The sequence below is a fragment of the Xyrauchen texanus genome, chromosome 1 (assembly GCF_025860055.1).
Source record: "Xyrauchen texanus isolate HMW12.3.18 chromosome 1, RBS_HiC_50CHRs, whole genome shotgun sequence".
NCBI classification, from domain to species: domain Eukaryota; kingdom Metazoa; phylum Chordata; class Actinopteri; order Cypriniformes; family Catostomidae; genus Xyrauchen; species Xyrauchen texanus.
The window spans coordinates 31,261,717-31,284,189 of NC_068276.1; the positions used below are offsets into that span (position 1 = coordinate 31,261,717).

Consider the following 22,473-nt stretch of genomic DNA (forward strand, 5'->3'; position numbering starts at 1 on the left):
TTTGCATCTTCTTGTGTTGTGTAAATATGTTGTTTATTGTAATTGGTATATGTCTCGTCACTGTCATGACCGCTATGTTACTCAGAACTGCACACAAGACTTTCACCCACTGTTAACTTGTGTATATGGTTGTGTGTCAATAAAGTGATTTGATTTGATTCTGCCTGTTCTTTTGAAACATTGCTGATTTCATTGCTGGTAGTGTGTGTGTATATATATTTATATATATATACCGCATATATGTGTGTGTGTGTGTGTGTGTGTGTGTGTGTGTGTGTGTGTGTGTGTGTGTGTGCGTTTATGGACTGGCCACATTCACTTCCAATGTCTTAGTGTAACTGCATATGCAGTATATATATATATATATATATATATATATATATATATATATATATATTTTTTTATACTTAATGTAACTGCATATATATATATATATATATATATATATATATATATATATTTATTTTTTATTTATTTATTTTTTTTTTTGTTTGTTTGTTTATTTTTCTTTTTCTAAGGAATATTTTGGGTTCAATACAAGTTAAGGTCAATTTGTGGCATAATTTTGATTACCACAAAAATTTGTTTTGAATTTTCTTTCCTTTTCTTAATAAAAATAAATAAATAAATAAACCTCTGTTACAATGAGGCACTTACAATAGAAGTGAATGGGACAATTTTTGGAAGGTTTAAAGGCAGGAGCTTATAATTTTATTAAAGCACTTAAATTATTTCTTCTGTTAAAACGTGTGTCAATAGTTGTTTTTAAGGTCATTTTAGGGATTAGACAGTTTTGTTGTCATGGCAACCGACTATAACTTTACACAGAAAAGGTTAGAAAGTGATTTTAACAAACTAAAGTCATGTTAACGTAAATATTATTTATGTCTTGTGGCTATACTTTTGAAACAGGGAGTATTTTAATGTTAACAAATTGGCCCCATTCACATCCATTGTAAGTGCGTGACACAGATTTTTGCTTCTTTTTATTTCTTTTATTTAAGAAAAGGAGGGACAAGTCAGAATATATTTTTGTGGTAATCAACATTATGCTTCAAATGCTTTCGATTGAGCTTAACTTGTATTAAACAGGAAACATTCCTTTAAATAATTGAGGGATGAGTCAAAATCATTTTTGGTGATCAACATTATGCTGTTAACAAGCTTAACTTGTATTGAAGCTTGAACATTCCTTTAAAATATGAGATACTTACACAAACACTGAGATCTTATTTGATCATTTTTTACAATTTATTTGAATTTATATCTTAAAATTGATTTTCATATTATTGATTCTCTATTTTTGTTTTACAGTACATTTTCAGATTACAAACAAAGTTTTTAGAATTTATATATTCTTAAAAAATTGTAGGTGATCTATAAGAAATGTAGTAGGCCTGTGTCATGTAACTCAATTGTACTTAAATAAAAACACAGTAAATGTGCATAGAGGAGCTGTGTCTTCATGGTGGTCATCATATCATATCACCTTGGATACTTTGGCATTCAAAAGTTAAGTGTGGTTTTGACATGCTACAAAATGTATTTATGTCAAGTGAACTATTTTGTTGACCTTCAGGAGCAAAACAGCATTTAGAGAGAAGCGTAGATCCTACAGTACCTCAAATTATTATTCTTCAGTTTTTGGTTTCTTCAGGCAGTCTAAAGACTGAAAAATTAAACAAAACTAGAATAAAAAAAAGTTTTGATTAATTATTTGTTTAAAATTGCCTTAATAATGTATTTGGCAAATCACTTGAAAAATGACAATATTTTCTTCATTACATCTATCTTCATTACAATTTTAACATGGGTGCAATATTAAATAAAGTGTCTTTGGCATTTCAGATATCTTCTTAGTTTGAATGTCCATGTGGAAAGTTGGTCATCTGGATGTTGTCCCCTTCTAGTCCTGGATTGTGGTAACCAAATCCATCAAACTTCAAGTCCAGTGGCTCAATGTTGTCCAGCCTGAGAACTATGAAAAAAAATGCAAAAAATAAATAAGAGCATATTAGTGGAAAATGTATTCTTCATGTACAGTAGAAGCCCTCACCTGCATTCAAATGGATCATGGTTTAAAGCAGGGGTGGGGAACCCTGCTCCTGGAGGACCACTGTACGCACAGATTTGCTCCAACCCTAATCAAACACACCTGCCCTTAAATTTTTCAAGTTATCGAAACCATGATTAGTTTCCTCAGGTTTGTCTGATTAGGGTTGGAGCTAAACTCTGCAGGACAGTGGCCCTCCAGGAGCAGGGTTCCCCACCCTTGGTTTAAAGCGATGTAATTCAGTAACAGAATTGAAGATAATAACAAAGGACAGTTTTGTATTACCTGGATCAGGTGACATCTCCTCCACTAGTTTTCTGTGAGAGAAGTCTCTTTTGTTCCTTTGATTTATGACGATAAATGCTGCCAAGGCAATGACCCCCACAAAAAGCCCAATGCCCAGGATGATAGCCAATCCCTGTCCCTTCTTTTCCTTTTGCTCTGTAACATCTGAGGATAAACCTGTAAAGACATATTTTATGTTTATTTAAACAACGATTGCAACAAACTAAAGATACCATTAAATCTAAAATAGTCCACCAAATTAACGAGTAGAGATCTGAAAAGTCTGAGAAAAACAGCACAAGAAAGAATATTCTTCTGGTTAATCTAGTTGTTTTCTGAATTTAAAAGTGAACATTTAAATCAGAGCAGTAATTTTTCTTTGAAACTATGGAACTCGATCTTAGTGAGTTCCTCCTTATATTTTTGTCATGAATTAAATCAATCCAACAGCATTAGAAGTGACTCTTGGTTAAAATTGTTAAATTGCTTATTTATAAACATGAATATAATCCAAACAGTCCAAGCAGAAAAAGGTACATATAATCTGAATATATAAAAGTAAATCTGCATATGTACAGTACATGTAACCACTCTTCATGTCAGTTTGGAGTTCTTGTATAATTTTGGACAGATTCATTGGAAATACATTTACTAAAAAAATTAATAAAAAAAAAAAAGATTGTGGGAATTGCTTCCCAGCTATGTAAGGTTTTCTGTCACACCTGACCACGAAAGGAGCCCCTCCCAATATCTGCTGGGAGAACACCACTTTTATTGTGAGGGAAGTTGAGGTGTTAATAACTAGACACTATGGCACAGAGCAGAGGACAAACAAAGCTCGAAACCCAATCCAACACACAAGAACAGTGGCAAATATGATTGAATAGAGAAGATGAGAATGTGGGTTTGCTTAGCTTAAGGGATGAAATGAAAAGTTATGTGAGCTGTGTAACGATCGTAACTAAATGGAAACGCAGCGTGATATAATGCTTTTGAAAAGTCAAAACAGTGTCTCAGATTGAAGGGTGCATTATTCTTCCACTTTCATGGTGAAATTATTGGCTTTTATTCTAACTAAACATATTGTTTATGATTTAATGAAAGTATTCTCTACTTTACCAATGTAAAAAATATTTATCGAACCTCTTTCAGAATTCCCCCTGGAGTCAAAAGGTCCAGTCTGGTTGTCTGGGGCGGCAGTTGTGACCTCCTCTGGAACGGCTGGTGGAATCACTGGCTTTGTTGTTGTGTAAACGGGTGGTTCAGATGGCGTCACAGTAGTTCTGTACATCATATCTTTTGTTGTGGAGGTCGGACTCTTTGTAGTGCCATTGGCAGGTTCTACCTCTGAGGGCAAATATCCAGAACCCGGTTCGTCAGGACTGCTCTGTGCTGTGGTAGGGTCTGGTTTTGAGCTAGTATATGTGTTTTTAGGAGTAGTTTGACTTGTCTGCTCAGGCTCTGGTGTGGGGGTATTTGAGGCTGACCACTCGGTCTGTGTTTCATTGGATTCTGCCGATGTATCTGAGATTTCGATACTTGAATTAAGAGGGATCATAAGAGGTGGTGTTATTGTTACAAGAGGGCCGAAAGAACTAACTTCCTCTGTGCCGTTAACAGGCAGCCCTTGTGTTGCTTCGGGGATCTGTTCAATCTTTGAGGAATTCAGTTCCAGTTTTTCACTTTCATTATACAAATGTAAGCCATTTGATAGTCCGCTCGTCGTTGGATTGGCCTGTGTATACGCATTGCTTTGTGGGTCACCCTCACTTCCTTCAATTGGTACAGCAGTTGTTTCCTCATCAGATGGCTCTTTTCCATTGTCACGCTCAAGTATTGTCCCATTACTTTTTTCCAACTCATCAGGTATCTGGGTGGATACTTGTTGGAAGTTCTGAACGATCAGCAGGAATGTGAGTGTGATGCCCAGTGGCCACTTCATGTCTGGCTCCTCTACCTGCCAAAATAAGTCATGTTATATGTGTATAGAGGGAATGTGCTTATATCACAGGAGATCCAGTGGTCACATTCTGGACAAAACTCTTAACACAGACAGCCAAAGTAAGAACAAAACCATTTTGCTGAAAGTTAAAGTAAGAAGTTAAGAGTTTGTGGCGTTTAGTTCTGGTCTGAAATCTTTCAGGCCATATGTAGTCTAGGGCAGGCTACTACGAAACATTGGCAAAATGTACTTTTAGCTGATAACACATTCAGTGCTCACTCATTTTGTCTAATAACATGCTCTGATACTCTAATACTCAAATCCTCTAATACCACCTACTAAGAAAATGTGCTGGTCAAGCCAGTTCATAGGGACTTCAAAAGTGACAAAAGTTGTATTACATAGACATTGTTGCAAAAAGCTACAGTATATGATCGCACTGATTCAGCTGATAGTTTAAGAATAGCCATGCTGCTGTCAGGACTCTTAAACAATAATAGTGTAAAATCTTGACATCAATCGAAGAATGCTCACATATTAATCAATGTTTGGGGAAGCATAAACTGCTGACCATAAGATGTGCCTTCTCTACAGAATGAAAGTCTGTTCTAGAGAATTTATCTTCAGCAACTTTTGTTTCACTCCCATGAGTTCTTTTCACTGAAGTGTATCTAAGCCCTCTTCATGCAAGGGTAATGTACACCATTCAACCTCGTCATTGAGCATACAATATTCTGTATTCTGTGCTTTGGACATGAGAGACATAGACAAAGAATATAATGATAATGTCATTAATTGACAACTATATAATATTTTGATATATTTGGATTGCAATCCACAAATGACTATTTGAGTAAACATTTCCAACTCATTGTCAATTCACAGCTATTCCTGTTTTGCCAGTTTGTTTCCTATTAACCCCTATTGTAATACACCAACAAAGCTAAAATTATACAGTGTGATAATGTTACAGAAATGTAGTGTAGTGTAATAATGTGAATAATGTGATGTTTAAAGGACATGTCCCAGTATTCTGGCATGACCTTTAAAATAGATGCTAATTGCTAGCGAAGTGTTGTTTTTTTCTTATCTAGATATAATACAAATGAAGTATTTATTGATATAGTTATAGATAAACTGTATTTGTTTGCTTTAATTATATGGGTTATTTATGGGTAAATCTATATTGTCATTTGTTCTTATTCTATATGTTTACATGCAGAATTCTGATGATGTCTGGGGGGAATGAATAGGAAAACAAATTATAATTTTTTGACAAAGATATCTAAATACACAATCACTATTGTATTAGAAATGTATAATTACACCATATAGTGCTCTCTTTCACCTTAAAATGTCTTAGAGTCAAATGTTTTATAAATAATCCTACAATGTGCCAGAACAGGTTACCAAGCACAGACTATGTGGCATGGTTTACGTCATGGTATGATGTAGTAGAGTGAAAGATGAAAATAAAGTCAGAAAGGAACAGTGAACATAATGAGAAGAAATGTGTTTGGCAAGTTTGATGTTTCTGTGGTTAAGCTAAATGTTTCCCAAGATTTGAGGAATTTAATAATTGGTTACTTTAAGCAATTCACCAGAGCATCAAGAAAAACTGACCCTAATGTATCTAAAGTTTTTCCTAATTTTCATATTATCGTTTAATAGGCATTGTGTGCCGCTTGTTCCAAAGGTGATTTATTATTTCTGTTATGTCAAATTACTTTGTCGGATGAGGCTTAAATAGCCTTCAGTTACACCACTGACATCTAACCCCTGTTTCCCATTTTACAACAATACCAGATCGGCTACAAAATAGTACGTGTTTTGCATCAGGTTTCTATGTATTAAAGGTGACATTTTTAAACCTACCTGAGTTCTGTCGGTTGGGCACAGGTGAGATGATCGAGGCAGTTTCAAGTAGAATCGTTTGAGAGTTCAGAGAATGTGCTTTCAGAGACTAGAGGAAAGGGGAGGGACCTGTCTTGCTTGTGGTTATCCGGGAACTGGTCTTACCTGAATTTGCACCTGCAAACCACACCTCTGCATCAAACTTTGTTGATGCAAACAACAATGCATGTGCGTCATCTAGAACTAGGGCTGAAACCGAATGTCAGACTCCCTTCGTGCGTCAGTCATACACACCTTCTCAATTTAAACAGGTCCTGGAGGTGAGTTTTAAACTGAGAGGGCTTTTGAGCTCTTTGAATAGGTAATGTTCCTAAAAGGGAGGAGCACCTGCCGTACTGGACCTCAGGGCATTCCACCCATGCCCTGTGTCCATGGCAACACATAGGCTGTGCAGATCTGCTTTCCTCCTCCCCATTTAGTTGCAACATAATCCTGTGACAAAAGCCACATGCAAATTTTATTTGATGGATTACCATGTGCGTCATAAGGATGTCTTTTGTCATAGTAGGGTCATGTGTTTTATTTCAGCGTCATACTTTATGGAAACACTAATGAGAAAGGAATAGTTCACCCAAAAATGAAAATTCTCTTGTCATATACTCACCCTCATGCCATCCCAGATGTGTATGCCTTCTTTCTTCTGCAAAACACAAATTCATCTTCTTTTGTGTTTTTGGCCATTTGTATTCTTCATCCATATTACCATCTACTGGTCAGGGCTGGTCAGGTGGAGATTTATTGTGAAAAAAGTTGTAAAGATCTGACACCCATTCACTTGCATTGTATGGACCAACTGATTTTTCAAAATTTTCAAAATCTTCATTTGTGTTCTGGAAAGAAAGTCATATACATCTGGGATGGCACAAGGGTGAGTAAATTATGATTTGGGTGAACTGTTCCTTTAATCATGGGCCTGCTCTTAGACTACCTATGAACAACCTGTGAAATTACAATTTAGCCAAAAATAATTCAAACAATGAGGAAACAAAATTACATTTGAAAATGGCTCTTCATACACTTTCCCCCAGCAGAGGGCAGGGTGCACTCTAATTTTAATCTCACCTCTGGTGAGGAAAGAGCTTCTGAGTCTTGTAGGTGGGTACCAATAACAAGATTTTTCCTACAGTAACTGTTGAATGTGATACCATTTGAGTTGCAATTTATTTTAGTAAGTTTTTGCCTAGTTGCTAGCAAATGGAGTTCTATACAATTGTTCTGGCATTCCTCCTCCACCCCAACCCCACCTTATGTATATCTAAACTCAATTTAAGTCAAAATTAAGTCAAATTAAGTCCAGAAGGGTGGTTAGAGCTCGCGACATATCTCGAAATCCAGCCAGATCTGTTTAGCTTCAACTTTACTCATGGATTTAATTTACATGCAAATTCTTTTAATTAGCCATATTTATGCAGCTACAAAACTGTAACCCTCTCGTAATGTCAATAATGACCTCTACTGTGTGATGTGATCCATAGGTGAATTCTTAAACGCACCCTTTGTCAAATTAACCCTTAAACACATCCCTGGGTCTTTTGTGGTACAAGACCTTATTCCACCCCTGTACGTTCTCCATCTTTTGGAGTTATGCTCACACCCCTTTAGTATTCATCAACCCTTCTCTTATGAATAGTGTAACAAAAAACTTTTTTTTTTTTTAAAAAAGCCAAAATTGCACAAAAAAAAAAAAAGAAAATTAAAATCATAAGGTTTTATGATTAGGCCTATTTCATATCTACTGTATATAAGCATAATATACGAGAATATATATTTCTTTACTTTACAAGACAAATAAGTACTATGTTCATACAAATGACTAATATATCACATTGTTTCTGTGTGACAATGGGCAATTAACAGTCTTCCATATGCGTGTACACACATATTATACATGCTATTTGTTGCTGAAGGTGGAGCTGATGTTTCAATGTTTGACTTATTTTATTGCTAGTTAGATGAAGAAACAACATGGACGTAAACTATAGCAATTGTAACTTGAACATTATAATATGAGCTTTATAATATGGGTGTACTACTAAAATCATGTAAGTTGTACATCCATTTATACTTCTCTGCCTTCAAATATGTGTAGCTTATATGTTTGACAGCCAGTTGCATCTCAGTGAAATTACAGTGTGAAAGCAATGAATCGTGTTCAATCTTTGTTATGTGAAAAATAAAACATTAGACCATAACTAAAAATATTTTATTCTATTATATTCCCATTTTTTTTAATTGACACTCTCTGGGCATTTTGTAGATCCAGTTGTGAAAGACAGATGTGCTGGTTCTCTAAAGACCCAAATATGTAAGAGTGTTTGGTGAAATACCCATGCATTTTAGGATAAAAAATTATTACTAAACAATTATACAAAATAAGAAATAAACCAGAAATATCTTGAATGTTTAACAGAAATCTTACTCGATGTCTGAGTATTACACTTTTTTATGTATTCCTGTAAAATCTAGATAATACATATACATAATATTAAAACAATAATAAATATGCTTGCCATTATTAATAAACAGCTATGGCATATAATCATGAAAAAAACAAAAAAAAACAAAAAACAAAAAAAAAAAACACCTGGGTAATGTTATGTAATGAGGGTTGTTGCACGTATGGCTGTTTCCAATTGGAAATGTTCTTTCCTAAAGGGACTAGGAAAGAACGTTTTCCCATTCCCAATTGAACACTTTATATGGGCATTGGCAAACTATGTTTGAAGAAGGATCCTATTAAAATGAATAAAATGAAATTGAGCCATAAACTGACTTTGGAGAACAAAAGCCGGATGCCCACAGGCCAAACTATTAAACTACAGGGCTTCAAACCATAAAGCTCTAGCACTGAAGCTGTTAACTTCTCATTTCAAAGAAAAAGCACATTATATTTATGGACTGCTGAATGAAACGTAATAAACTCATAAAAAATTGCTGCCATGTATGACAACATCATGGATGACGGGGTAAAAGAAACTTGGTTTGTCTCAGTTGAAGGATTATAATGAGACTATCTGCTACCTCAGCTTTTAACAGGCCCAAATAACCTCAGCAATAGTGTCTGGTGGTTTAAAGTTAGTACCTTCACGGGGTACTAATGGTTCTCATTAGATTGCAGAATGTGAAGAAGAGTGCAACATGATCAGAGGCTATTCTTGTCATGGAACATTACAGATGTTTAGAGACCAGCAACGTTGTTACATTTATGTTTATGCATTTGGGACAATGCTTTGAAGGTTATTTTCACATCTCTAAAATTATATAGCACTGACCTACAGAACCACCAGGTGCAATCAATTGAACAACAACAGCATACTTTTGATTTGCAGTGCTGGCAGTGATATTAATCTTAGACCTTAAAGTTGAACTCATGGAGATGGTTGTAAGAAACAAAAATGTTAAAGGTGCATACAGTAATTTTCATTATTAAAAGGCACATTTGATTTGATTTTCTCCCAAAATACTAAGTAGCGACAAAAACTACCACAGGAATTTTCTAAACACCTGTTTGTCTCTATGCACTGCAACATTTTCCTGATCCATGAAATCATTGCGTGTAATGTCTAAAGTTTGATTTTGAGGCAATTTGCTCTGTTTAATATTTTTTTAAATGTTGCAAATTTGTGTAGCTAATGAAAATCGTCATGGTTACTGTTGTAACCTTTATTCCCCGATTGAAGGAACGAGACGTTGTGTCGATTGTAGTGACACAAGGGGTCTCTTCTGAGAGCCTCGCGTACCTCTGAACTTGAGAAAAGGCCAATGTCAAGTTGGCAGACAGAATTTGCATGCCCCGCCCCTGGACATACGGGTATAAAGGGGAGCGGGCGAGCGAATGTCAGGTTTTCACTGAGGAGCAGTGAATAAGGTTACGGCACATTACAGTGGTAGGGATAGTGACGTGGCAAGGGGAACACAACGTCTCTTTACTTCCATCAGGGAATGGAGGTTACAACAGTAGCCATGACGTTCCTCTTCTGTCACTCACTCGACGTTGTGTCGATTGTAGTGACACAAGGGGTCCCACTTCAAAACTGCATGCACTACCCATGTTATGTGACTGCCGAGCAAGGTGCAAGCAAGCTGCTGCATGCTAGAAGCAGTTGAGTCAGCTTCCCGTAACCCTCCCCAATGCCACCAATGAAAGATGTCATATACCGCTCTTAGGTTCCCAGCACCCATACAAGAACAGGCGACATGACTTGTATGGGAGCCAGCAGGCAAGCCACGCCTTTTCTCTCTCTATGTTTCTTGTCATAGAGTTAAAAAGGCTGGGGATATCTTAACCATTCCTATTCTTTCAGGGGGAAAAGGCCCTGCGGAGACCACAACCTACCCTGACTGGGGGGAGGTAATTTGTGGCTAATACACACAGGGGTTGTCAAGCCACCCATGGACATGGTACGGTGGTAGATCCTGCCTGACAAGGGAGGAGTCACTACAGACACGGCGACCGGGGGAAGAGAGGACTGCCCAATGGAGACGCGGGTCCTGCCAGCAGGGGGACCGTATCGTGGAAAATACATCACAGGGCGTTGCCTGAAGCAGGAACTATGCCTGTGGAGCCCAAGCCTAACACTGGTCTGGCGGCGAATTCCTCTGCTGAATTCTCCAGCCAGAGGGCTAGGGAGGAAGAGCATCCAGGAAGCGAGAGCTTAGTGGCTAACCTGGGAAAGAAGGCGCACTGGATCAACATGGTGAAGGGTGCAAGGTGCAAGGTCAACCCTGAGGTTGTAGAATCTAGCAAAGGTGTTGGTTGTTGCCCAACCCGCTGCTCTGCAGATGTCTGTTAGGAAGGTGCCATGGGCCAGTGCCCACGAGGATGCCACACTTCTCATAGAGTGTGCTCAAACCCGCAAGGGTTGGGGGGGGTGCACAGCCTGGGTGTGATAGGCTAGGGGATAGCATCAACAACCCAATGAGCTAACCTCTGTTTGGAAACAGCGTTCCCTTTCCGCCGTCCGCCAAAGCAGACAAAGAGTTGCTCAGAGCATTTAGAGCCCAGCGTGCGTTCCACATGGATACGCAAAGCAAGTACCGGACACAGCAAAGAAGAGGCTGGGTCGCTGACAAAGAAAGCTTGCAAGTCCCCAACCCTCTTGATGGAAGCGAACGCTATCAGGAGGGCTGTCTTCAAGGAGAGGGCTTTGAGCTCGACTGAATCAAGCAGCCTCTGAAGGACTGAGAGGACCACTGAGAGATCCTGGAAGGGGAACAAGCTTGGCCGGGAAGGGTTAAACCTCTGTCAACCAACCTCCTTTTAAGGAACCTGATAATCAAGTCGTGCTTACCAAGGGACTTGCCGTACAATGCGTCGTGGTGGACTGCGATAGCAGCAATATACACCTTCAAGGTGGAGGGGGACAGCCTCCCCTCCAACCTCTCCTGCCTGAATGAAAGCCCTGACCGAACTGTGCATCTCTGTGGGTCTTCAGATCTGGAAGAGCACCAATTTGTGAACAGACGCCACTTGAGGGCGTAAAGCTGCCTTGGGGAGCTCTGGCTCGGTTTATCGTGTCTACGACTGTAAGTGGTAGACCGCTTAAGTCTTCCATGTACCGTCCAGGGGCCAGACATGGAGGTTCCAGAGGTCTGGGTGCACTGCCAGAGTGTGCCCCATCCCTGAGAAAGGAGGTCCTTCTGAGATCCGGAACCACCTGGGGTGGAGCCTCCACTCTCTGCTGAGTGAGACCTGTCGCGACAGCACGTCCGCTGGCGTGTTGCAGCCGCCCGGAATATGAGTGGTGAGCAGTGACCTGAGTTGCGGCTGACTCCAAAGGAGGAGATGGTGGGCAAGTAGTGACATGTGACTTTCGCATATGCCGCCATGGCGATTTATGTACGCTACTGTGGCAGTGCTGTCTGAATGGATCAAGACGTGCTTTCCTCAGCAGGAGAAACCTCCGCAGGGCAAGGAGTACAGCCAACAACTTGAGGCAGTTGATGTGCCAACGCAGGCGGGGCCCAGTCCAGGAGCCAGCAGCTGCATGCCCATAGCACACGGCGCCCCAACCCAGTTGAGAGGCGTCTGTGGTGACCACGACACATCTGGAAACCTGCTGTAGGGGGACTCTTGTCCGCAGAAAACAGAGGTCTGTCCAAGGGTTGAAACTCTGACGGCAGGAAGGGGTGATAACACCCACGCACCGTATCCATCTCGGGACTCGAGTCTGAAGCCAGTGCTGAAGCGGTCTCATATGCATCGACCCGAGCAGGGCGGCGCGACCGCGGCCGAGGATGCCATATGCCCCAGGAGCCTCTGGAACTGTTTGAGAGGAACCGCTGTGCCTGGCTTGAAGTGAGCGCGGCACCTGAGCACTGACTGCGCATGCTCAGTTGTGATGTGCACTGATATTGAGACTGAGTCTAACTCCAAGCCGGGAAAAGAGATGCTCTGAACAGGAGAGAACTTTTCTTTTTTTCCAGTTGACCTAAAGCCCCAAATGGCTGAGGAGCACCTGGTCCCTGTGGGCGCATAGTAACTCTTGAGAGTGTGCTAGGATGAGCCAGTCGTCGAGGTAATCGAGTATGCGGATGCCCACTTCACGTAGCGGGGCAAGGGCTGCCTCTGCAACCTTGGTGAAGATGCGAGTGGACAGGGACAGGCCGTCGGGGAGGACCTTGTACTGATATGCCTGGCCGTCAGACACGAGTCGTAGGGAGGGTCGCCGTCGAGGCAGAATGGAGACGTGTCCTTCAGGTCTACCGCTGAATGCAAACACAGGTTATAATTTGTTTCTGCGTGAGCATTCTGAATGGGAGTTTGTGTAAAGTCCGGTTGAGAACTCGCAGGTCCAAGATTGGCCACAACCCACCATGGGTACGATGAAGTAAGGGCTGTAGAGACCCTTCTCCATCTTGGTTGGAGGGACAGGCTCTATCGCATCTCTGAGTAGCAGGGTCGTAACCTCTGTACGTAAGGTGCTGGCATTTCCGCCACACATGCAGTGGAGAGAATAGGTGAGCTCGGATGGGAGCAAGCAAGCGTGCCGGGGGGGTGGGTGGTTCGTGTCATCCCCGAATCGCCAGCCGGGTCGTCCTCAATACCGTAGGAGGAAGGAACAACGCGGGGGCAGCTGAAGTGGCTTTCTCTCGTGAGAAAAGAAAGTTGAATAAAGAAAGAGTACCGCAATGTAGCCATGGCTATCTTCTTGAACCATTCATAAAACGCTGCCTGCATGTGTTTGCAGCCCAGGCACACGAGGCAGCTTTTATGACCGTCAGAATTGGAGTGAAATAGACTGCATCCAGGAACTACACAGAGGCGGAAGGCCATCTTGAAAAAGACGCGTCCTGAAAAGGACGTTCAACGCCTGCAGTGTATTGCTCTTTTATGAGTGGAAACTCAATCTCTTTTAGAGGAAATAAACTCTTTTAGGAGGAGAAACACTCTTTCAGGCAATGAAAGCGCTGTCGAAGCACTCAGGGGCGTGGACTGCACAGCGTGCAGAGAGGAGAAAGACGCTGACTGCGCGATAGATCCAACAGCAGTGCTTATCGCCAGTAGAGGTGAGTGGAACAGTGGTGAACTCAGCTTGTCCGGGGGCGGGGCATGGAAATTCTGTCTGCCAGATTGACATTGGCCTTTTCTCAATTTCAGAGGTACGCGAGGCTCTCAGAAGACACCCCTTGTGTCACTACAATCGACACAATGACGAGCGAGTGACAGAAGGGGAGCCCTGAAATTATCACGTTTATTTTGAGACAACATACTGAATTCTTATTTTCAGTTTTGTTTTATGTGATTATATCAAAAGTTTATAGTATTGTGGATAAAAAAGCCCCCCTGTTGGAGGGACTAAAGGTCCCCATTAAACACATTGTTTTTATTAAATGGGGTAAATAGATTTGTTATGAAAAATATTCAAAGATGTTCCATACTGGCCTGTGCAACAGAAGCAAAATAAATTGAGAGCACTTTTTTCTGTATTTATTTTAATATATAACCGAGTTAAAGACATTAGTGTTAAATGACTGAGACAAAACACTGGGCTGAGCTACTCTATTATGGCTGAGAATAAGAACTACTCACCCCCCTGGGCACATGTGACTGCAGGCCAAGAGAAAAGAGTCTGGTTGAATTAAAAGGGATGAAGGAAAGAGGGAGAGAGAGAATCCAGACCCAAAATACTTCTAGATTTTGCAGGAAAGACAAAGGGTGATTATAAAACAGAGACCTTCCCCAGACATGAGCTCAGCATCCTGCCACACTGATGTTTCAGTGCTGATGGATACCCTGAAGAGGCCAAAGAGAAAGTGTGCTTTTTGAAGACTTGGGGGAGAACATTTTTAAATGAAAATTAATTAGAAATGTGGTGCAGCTAAGATGGAGTGGAAAATTAGATACAGGAGAGAACTTCAGAAAAACTAGGTCACTTGGATATATTTTTCAGTCATTTCTCCCTGCCAGTTTATTTTCAGCTGGGTTCATTCAATTACAGATCCATACAGATCTACTCACAAACATGCACGCAAGAACATATGCACTATGACGTGCACACACACGCGCGCACACGCACACTTACACAAATACATGGATAGTTGATGCATACTTTATCCATGCACTTTTTTACATCAACATCAAGATTTTTAAGATCAAGATTAAAAGTGAAACTAAACAGGCACCATATGTGACTTTCAGATGTAAAAGTGAACGTGAAAGTGGAGATTTAGGTAATAATAATAGAAAAAATTACTTTTGATCTATTTCTCACAAACACTTATCATATTGCTTCTGAAGATATGTATTTAACCACTGGAGTCATTTGGATAACTTTATTTGCTTTCTGGAGCTCCAAAGTTCAGATTGCCATCCATTTGCATTGTATAGACCTACAGAGCAGAAATATTCTTCTAAAAACCTTTGTTTGTGTTCTGCTGATGATAGAAAGACATACACATCTGGGATGGCATGAGGGTGAGTAAAAGATAACAGAATTTTCATCTGTATGTGAACAATCCTTTTAATGGATACCATATGGATGTCTAAGAGGTCAAAGTCTGAAGGTTTAGAGCATTTTGGATGGTTCCCCCTCATCATGTACAAGTTATTGCCACTTTTACAACTTTCACTTTAGCAATGCTGGTTTTTCCTCAAAAGAATCAGAATGAAATATTACATGTTCTGATGAGTGCCAACTCTTTTACATTCTGTGAATATTATTATTTCTGAAATGAGCATTTAAATTCATAGTTTTATGGAGTGTTTGGTCTCCAAAAAACTCATGTCCATTTGTCTAATAATTCATACAGCTTTTTATTGAATTCATTCAAATGTAATCTTAAGGCACTACTTCATCTCTGTGTCTGATTTAGAATGTGCAGAACTCTAGATCTGACGGCCCATTGATAAAGTTAACCGTTATTTTTATCCTTCCAGCTAATATTTGCACTGTAAAAATCAATGACAACTGTAACTAGTTAATGTTGGCAAGTGACCATTATATGAGTGGGACAATTCACGGTTAGGTGTGCATTAAATTATTTGAATGCACTTTGCTGAGGCAGCCATCCTCCTCTTCGCATCTGGTGTTTCCAAGTGTATTTACTGGTTCCAAGTCATGCATTAAAATCGTTTAATGCACTCCTAGCCATCGATTATCCCTTGTTTAGTCATACTTTCCAAAAGTATGTCAACTACCCTCATAAACATACACAGACTTACAAGTATGCACAGAAACACATATAGTGCTGATGTACAGTATGGATGATCATATGCATGAAATGTTGCATTTGGGGAAAGTTCTTGGAAGACTTGTTTTTTTTTTTTTGTAAATCACAAAGGGTTTCCATATACTGGGAAGAACATTTTTAATTTCTTTTTCCAGGTTTTTTTCATTCAGCCCTTCGTTTATCATTCTTAATGCACATCAGACACACAGTTACACTGCAGACATTTAGTGCAGAATAGACATTATGAGGCAGCACTGATTGTATATCATGAGCATGAATATGTATCTCTTAGAGAGTTAAACTACATTGAACTTCTATTAATTTATTATAAAAGTGCACATGCTAATCTTTATAATGTGCAGTTCGGTCAGCTTTTGACCGTTTAATGACATGAATGAATCAGCACTGTATGAAGTTTGCAAATGGTTTGGTCTGTCACTGCAAAAAGTTGGCAATACCATCAAAAACCTTAAGCTATAATTCATGTTATATTTTCAGGTTTTAAACATATCCTGCATCACTATATCTGCTAGGAGTGTAATTTTTGCTGAGTGTAAAATCAGGGTTTGCAACTTTTATAGGCTTTTATAATATATGCAGACACACACACACAAAACAAACAAACTAAAAGCACAAACTGAAATAATAAAAAAAACTAACCGTCAACTGTATTTTATAAAATAGTGACATTTCAAAAGCTCAGAATGACCATGAAACTTTAACTCAATGTCCATTTGAGAGGAACGGGGAGTTTAATTAGAAGGAACTCAGCTCTGTTGAGTTCAGTATCATCATCCAGAACACAGATTTGAACTTCTTAGTTGTCAGAAGCTGGTGTATTAGTCACAGCTCACAGGAGGCCACCACAACATTAATGATGTGGGTTTTTTGAAGTACACAATAATGAATAAGCATTGAGTCATAAAACTGAGAAGGATTAATGTGTGTCTGTAACTAATGTGTTCCTTAAGCTATAACTAATCTGCCTGCCTCATTAAAAAAAAAGAGAAGAAGAATCATTCAGAAATTCAGTTTTTATCAGAAGGGGAGATTATTCACCTGGTGAGGAATGGTACTGACTAAAATGGGCAATGTAAAGATGATGTCACTCGCCTGTGAGTTGTAAGAAGTGTGTGCCTGTGCACAGCTTTAGTGGTCCGTTCAAAATCAAATCATGTCGGAATGATCATATTTACAAGTTATGCGAACATGAATGCCACCACAAAGTCGTATTTATGAGAGGACTTTCTTTGAGCACAGACTTTCCGAGTTGGGATGTGTCAATTTAAGAATCATGGCAGAAGCAAATTGTTAATGGTAATAATTCAATTTTACTTGAGGATTTTTACTGAACAGTTTAGTTTATATGCATTATTTTACTGTTAATGAAGAATAACGATAACACTTGCCAATAAATAAGACTCATTTAGCTGGTATATGTGGCGACAAGCGTTTACAATAAAACTACATTTCCCATCATTATATGTGGCCACACTAGAATGGTAAAGTAGATACACCTAATGCACGGTGTCACCTCTTCCATTTGTTGCATTGTTGCTTTTTTGCTCGTAAGTGAAAAAGAGAGAAAGAAATATAAAATTGCAAAACCGGTCTGTTCTTTCCGACTACTTGAATGCACATCACAGCGTATTTACAATTTACAACCTCCTAAGTACAAACTTCCCAAAAGGACTTGAACGCACCATAAGCTTGCAGTCGTGCCAACATGATATCTACCCAATTTATGCAGAGAAACTGTCAAATATGTGTACCTTCTCCTATAGCACAACTGATAGTGTGCTGCATTTGTAATGTGGAAGGTCTAGGTCCTCATCCTGCATTGAAACCAGGAAGTAAATGTGGAATACAGAGGTTACATTTTCCTTCTAAGACTACTTTTTTACTTCACTAACGGTAAGTTTATGGGTGTTTTGGTGGTACAGTTAATAAAATATACGTTCTCTTCACTGCATAACATCACTTGCAGGACATTTTACTCTGAAACTTGAGCTCACGCATGCCTTTACATTTAAAAACACTTTCTGCTTTGGCCACTGGATGCAATGTGCCAATGTGCGGTAAGCAATGTCAAGAAATGTCGACCTACTGTTTTCACATTGACATCTAAATTTTTTTAATCTGATTTTCCCTGAGAACGTAACCAACCAGCACTAAGTTAACATTATGTAAACATTTACCGTTTTTTTCATCAGCCTCCTATGTTGGCTGTGTGGCTGTTTTCTGTCGCCGAGTGGAAGGACATGGTGTGGTGTGAGTCTGGCAGTGTTTTTTGGACACAATGAGGGCATTTATGGAAGGCAGACGTTGTGTGACAGAACAACTTCTGCAGCAACATTCCTGGCAGATGCATGGAGGTTTGACTCTACCACAGATATTCCTGTTGAGCTTGCGCCAACCATTACTCTATCAGAGAAAGCCCAGTGCAGCTTCTGCATGGGCCCACCGTTGGCCCAGTGTGGGTCTCTGCCAACTGCTTCAGTGCTCCCAATACTTACTGCATATGGAAGGCATGTGTGATCCGCCTCCCTGTGTTAAAGTAAGAAGAGTCCCTGTGGTCCTGAATCAAGATGCTCTAAACCTTTCCACTGTTTGAATCTTAAGAGTGTCCTGTCACTCTCAGTCACAATAAAAACCAAAGCGTTTTAATGCATGTGTTCTATCACTCCCCTCCCGTGGACCCTGTCCTGCTTTTATGGCGGAGTGCTGGAGTTTCACTAGCTTTCGAAGAACCAAAGTCTCTGCATGCCATGACAGTTAAAATGGACGAGTCATTGCATTATACAGTAATTGCCTCATTTAAACAATTTGTAATGCTGACTTCTCTCATGTGTTTTTCTTGCCTCCTGTTCTGGTCAGCAGGATATCCTTGACTGGATCCAGAGTGACTAAAAACTTACAACCTCTCATGTCCTCTTAACAGTGTGACACATTAAATGGCCTTTCACCAATGCTTTTAAGCTTTGATCTGTATTCTGTGTGAAACAGCAATTTATTGTGTGACTCAGGAGTGGTGAACCCATATGTTCAGCCACAGTAAGAGAGAATATTTACTATTTCTTTTGCTGTCCAGGTGACTTATGCCTGTATTTCACCACAGACCATGCTTCAATGCCCCATTGTATATCTTTTAGGACCCTGTTTAATATAGCACATCAGTTTTCCCGGCAAAACCAATTCATTCTTATAAACTTATCATCACTTTAACACCTACATTTTTTTGTGTGTATGTGTGAATTCACAACAGTCCTTTTTATTAATTATAGGTTAAATAATGGCCATGGAATGTTCTGGATAATACTCCGTCCCATCTGCCATCTCAGCTCCCGGATTGTCCAGTTAATTATTGTTTATCTCAAACCAATGACTGTGAATTTTTCAAACATTGCAGGTATTTAGGCTAGAAAATGAGCTAAAAGCTTTCCAGATGACTAATAGACATCTAAGAGGAAGACCGTCTATTTATTGGCATCATCTATGTATAGTTTTAGAAATAAAAATGAAGAATTTAACTCCATGTCACTCTCATCACACTCAGTCTTTTTCTTTAAAACATTTCATTACTTTCTTATCCTCTCTCTCACATTGTTCTTTGAAGCATGAACTCTCTCTCTCTCTCTCTCTCTCTCTCTCATTCTCTCTCTCTCTCTCTCTCTCTCTCTCTCTCTCTCTGTCTCTCTCTCTCTCTCTCTCTCTCTCTCTCTCTCGCTCTCTCTTTCATTCTCTCTCTCTCTCTCTGTCTATCTTTGAATTCATGAGTAATGAATTTCATTGAAGTGAAATGTTTTAATTAAATAAGTTGATAGATTTGATACAGTATTTAAAAGATGACTACAGGGGGGAAATCCTATAGTTATTTATTCTCTCTTTTACACACACACACACACACACACACACACACACTTATATATGCACATAATCATGAACAGTAAATGTGTCAGTGGAAAAATGAATGTAATCCTGCTCAGAGGAGTCCAACATGAGAGCACAAATGGACAAATGAAAGAGAGAATTCACAGCGGGAATCAATGCATTGTACTGCCAGTCAACTGCCATGTGGAAGTTAGATTCATGGTCATGACTTCAGTCAAAACTATTGCATATTTGGCACAGGAGAATGGAATCTAAAATGTTTTCCGAAGTACACTCAGGGAAGATTTTCAACACATGTTCTAATGGCAAGGCAACGCAAGAAAACTGCTGATAACAAAGCTCTTCTCGCCATCAGTCTCCGTGTCAGCAGATACTTCTGTTTGTTATCATGGTGTGATCACGACAGTAACCAGAACATTTTGGAATGGGGCTGTTAATATGAATCTGTATATACAATTACATGTGTGTGTATACATATAATTAATTTCTTATTAGTTACAATAAATACGATTATTTTAGTGATTAATTACAGTTATCATAATAATTGGTCAATTATTGTTTTTTCATTAATTAATTTATAGGGAAATTGTTCCATAATTAATAGTTAATACATAAATAATATTTCTGTCTCTGAAACAAGACGTTTTAAAATTGGTTTTTAAAAGTATGTTAAAAATGATATAAATAAAACTGCACCTACATATTAACTTGAAGAACTAAACAGATATTGGTGAGTACCTCACTCTTGGCTCAAGTTATTTTATATAATCTAAATAAATTCAAAAAACCTTTCTTTTTGTTCATTCAATAATTGTTATAACTCATAAGCTATCAATATACTATACAGATACTAGCCCCATGATTTCAAACAGGGTGTTAAAATATTAGGTGAAAAGAGTAAATTTGTAATGTGTTTTTATGCATATCTAGTATACCAGTCACTACTATATGACAAAATCCACATTTTCACAAAATATTTGAAAACAGGAGTTTACAACATTTTAGCAAAACAAGCACAAATTTATTTGAAAATCAACAGCTTAACAGAGGCTTGATTTTGAATTATTAGCTCAGTGAAGGAAAACAGGATGGACATTGACAGGTGTTTTCAACACACGCTTATAAAAGTAAACTGCTCCACTATTCATTTTCCCCCTATTTTAAAGCCCAGAGTGATGAATAGAGCACAGAGGGCTCTCCTGTGTGCAAAACATGGAAACTGTCCTTCTGCCAGACAGATCATCATTACCCGTCTCATCCATATTTGTTTTGGTTGTTGTTGTTGCTGTTGCTATTTCTCTCATTAAAAAAAAAAACCCATCTTATTCTCCTTATTCTCACTTTTTTGAGATGCCATGTTTTAGACGGGCCAAGAAGGAACAAAACCATTCTCTTTTTCTCTCTGTCTCTCAGACAGTTTGTCTTTTACCAAACCGTCCTTGAGCGCTCATTTTTTCCATTTGACACAGTAGTTTGCGCACTGAATCCCCCTGTGGCTCCATGTAGAGTCAATGAACAGATGTCTGCAGTCTTTGGCTGCTAATCTTGCTGTGTTCCTCGCTGAGAACTTGTTAAAAACCAACACAAACATTGAAGTATTTACAGGGAAGCTTTAAACAAAAATATCAGCCAGAATTACATGTTTAATGCTTGAGTTTATTTAACACTTACAGAATATGAGACCACAATTGCAGAAATATTTATGTCAAGATTAAATATTGGTAATGCATAACATGTAGGGAAAAGAGCACTGACACTGTCATTGCATAAAACTGAAAAATGGCCAATTTTTGGACTGAAAAACAATGTTTATAAATATTTTGACCCCTAATCAGGCTAATCAAGCCTCAGAGAGGGATAAAGGCCTACTGGAGGCTGCAGTTTGAGAGAGAGAGAGAGAGTGTCACGAATGACGGTGAAGGTAGACTCGGGACGAGGATCTAAACGCAGCAGGGTTTATTGAAAACAAATGGCAAACAGAAGAACACCAACAAAAGAAACATCCACGATGGGAAAAGGTAAACAAAACACGAAAGGTAAACAAAGGGTTAACATCACATGGAAGGCATACACGGGGATAACTATGGTGAAAACGATGATGGAAGCATGGGAACAGGCATCTACATACAACAAAAGACCGACCCGGGAAAGGAGAAACAGACACGGTTAAATACAAAACACAATGAAGACTCAACGAGACACAGGTGAAAACACTGATGAGTGCAGGCAGTGACGGAGGCCGGGAATTGTGGGAAATGTAGTTTAGACGCTCGGACAGTGAGACTACGGGCGGACAACAGGGAAAACGTGACATGGAATGGGAGCGGTGACGGGTGAAACGGAAAACACGGAGCAGACCAGGAAACATGACATAAAAGTGATGGGTGAAAACAGAGGACATAGGACAGACAACACCGGAACGTTACAGAGAGAGAGAGAGAGAGAGAGATTTAGGGGCAGCTGTCCGACACCTGTGTGTGTTTGTTTTTTGTTTAGTTCATTAAACTATTATTTATATCGTCAAGCCGGTTCTCGCCTCCTCCTTTCCATGAATCCCTTTACAGAGTCCAATAAATATATTTGCTTAACTTACTTCATAAAATGTGTCTTGCACAATACGAACAACTCATGTCTGTGCACATTTCATCTGGAAAATCTTAGAGAGATTTGTCTGGTTGTGTATCTGCATTATCCCAAAAATTCCAAAATCTATTTT

General features: G+C 39.2%; 1 protein-coding gene across 1 annotated transcript; it reads right to left on the reverse strand.

Moving 5' to 3' along the window:
* Positions 1 to 777: 777 nt before the first annotated feature.
* LOC127649103 (mucin-15-like) lies at positions 778 to 6,278 on the reverse strand. The gene is made up of 4 exons (XM_052134037.1): positions 6,152 to 6,278; positions 3,482 to 4,291; positions 2,339 to 2,515; positions 778 to 1,978 (listed from the first exon to the last, which is right to left on the reverse strand). The coding sequence occupies exons 2-4, from the start codon at positions 4,278 to 4,280 to the stop codon at positions 1,857 to 1,859; spliced, it is 1,098 nt and encodes a 365-aa protein (XP_051989997.1). The 5' UTR covers positions 4,281 to 4,291; positions 6,152 to 6,278; the 3' UTR covers positions 778 to 1,856.
* Between the last annotated feature and the right edge of the window lie 16,195 nt (positions 6,279 to 22,473).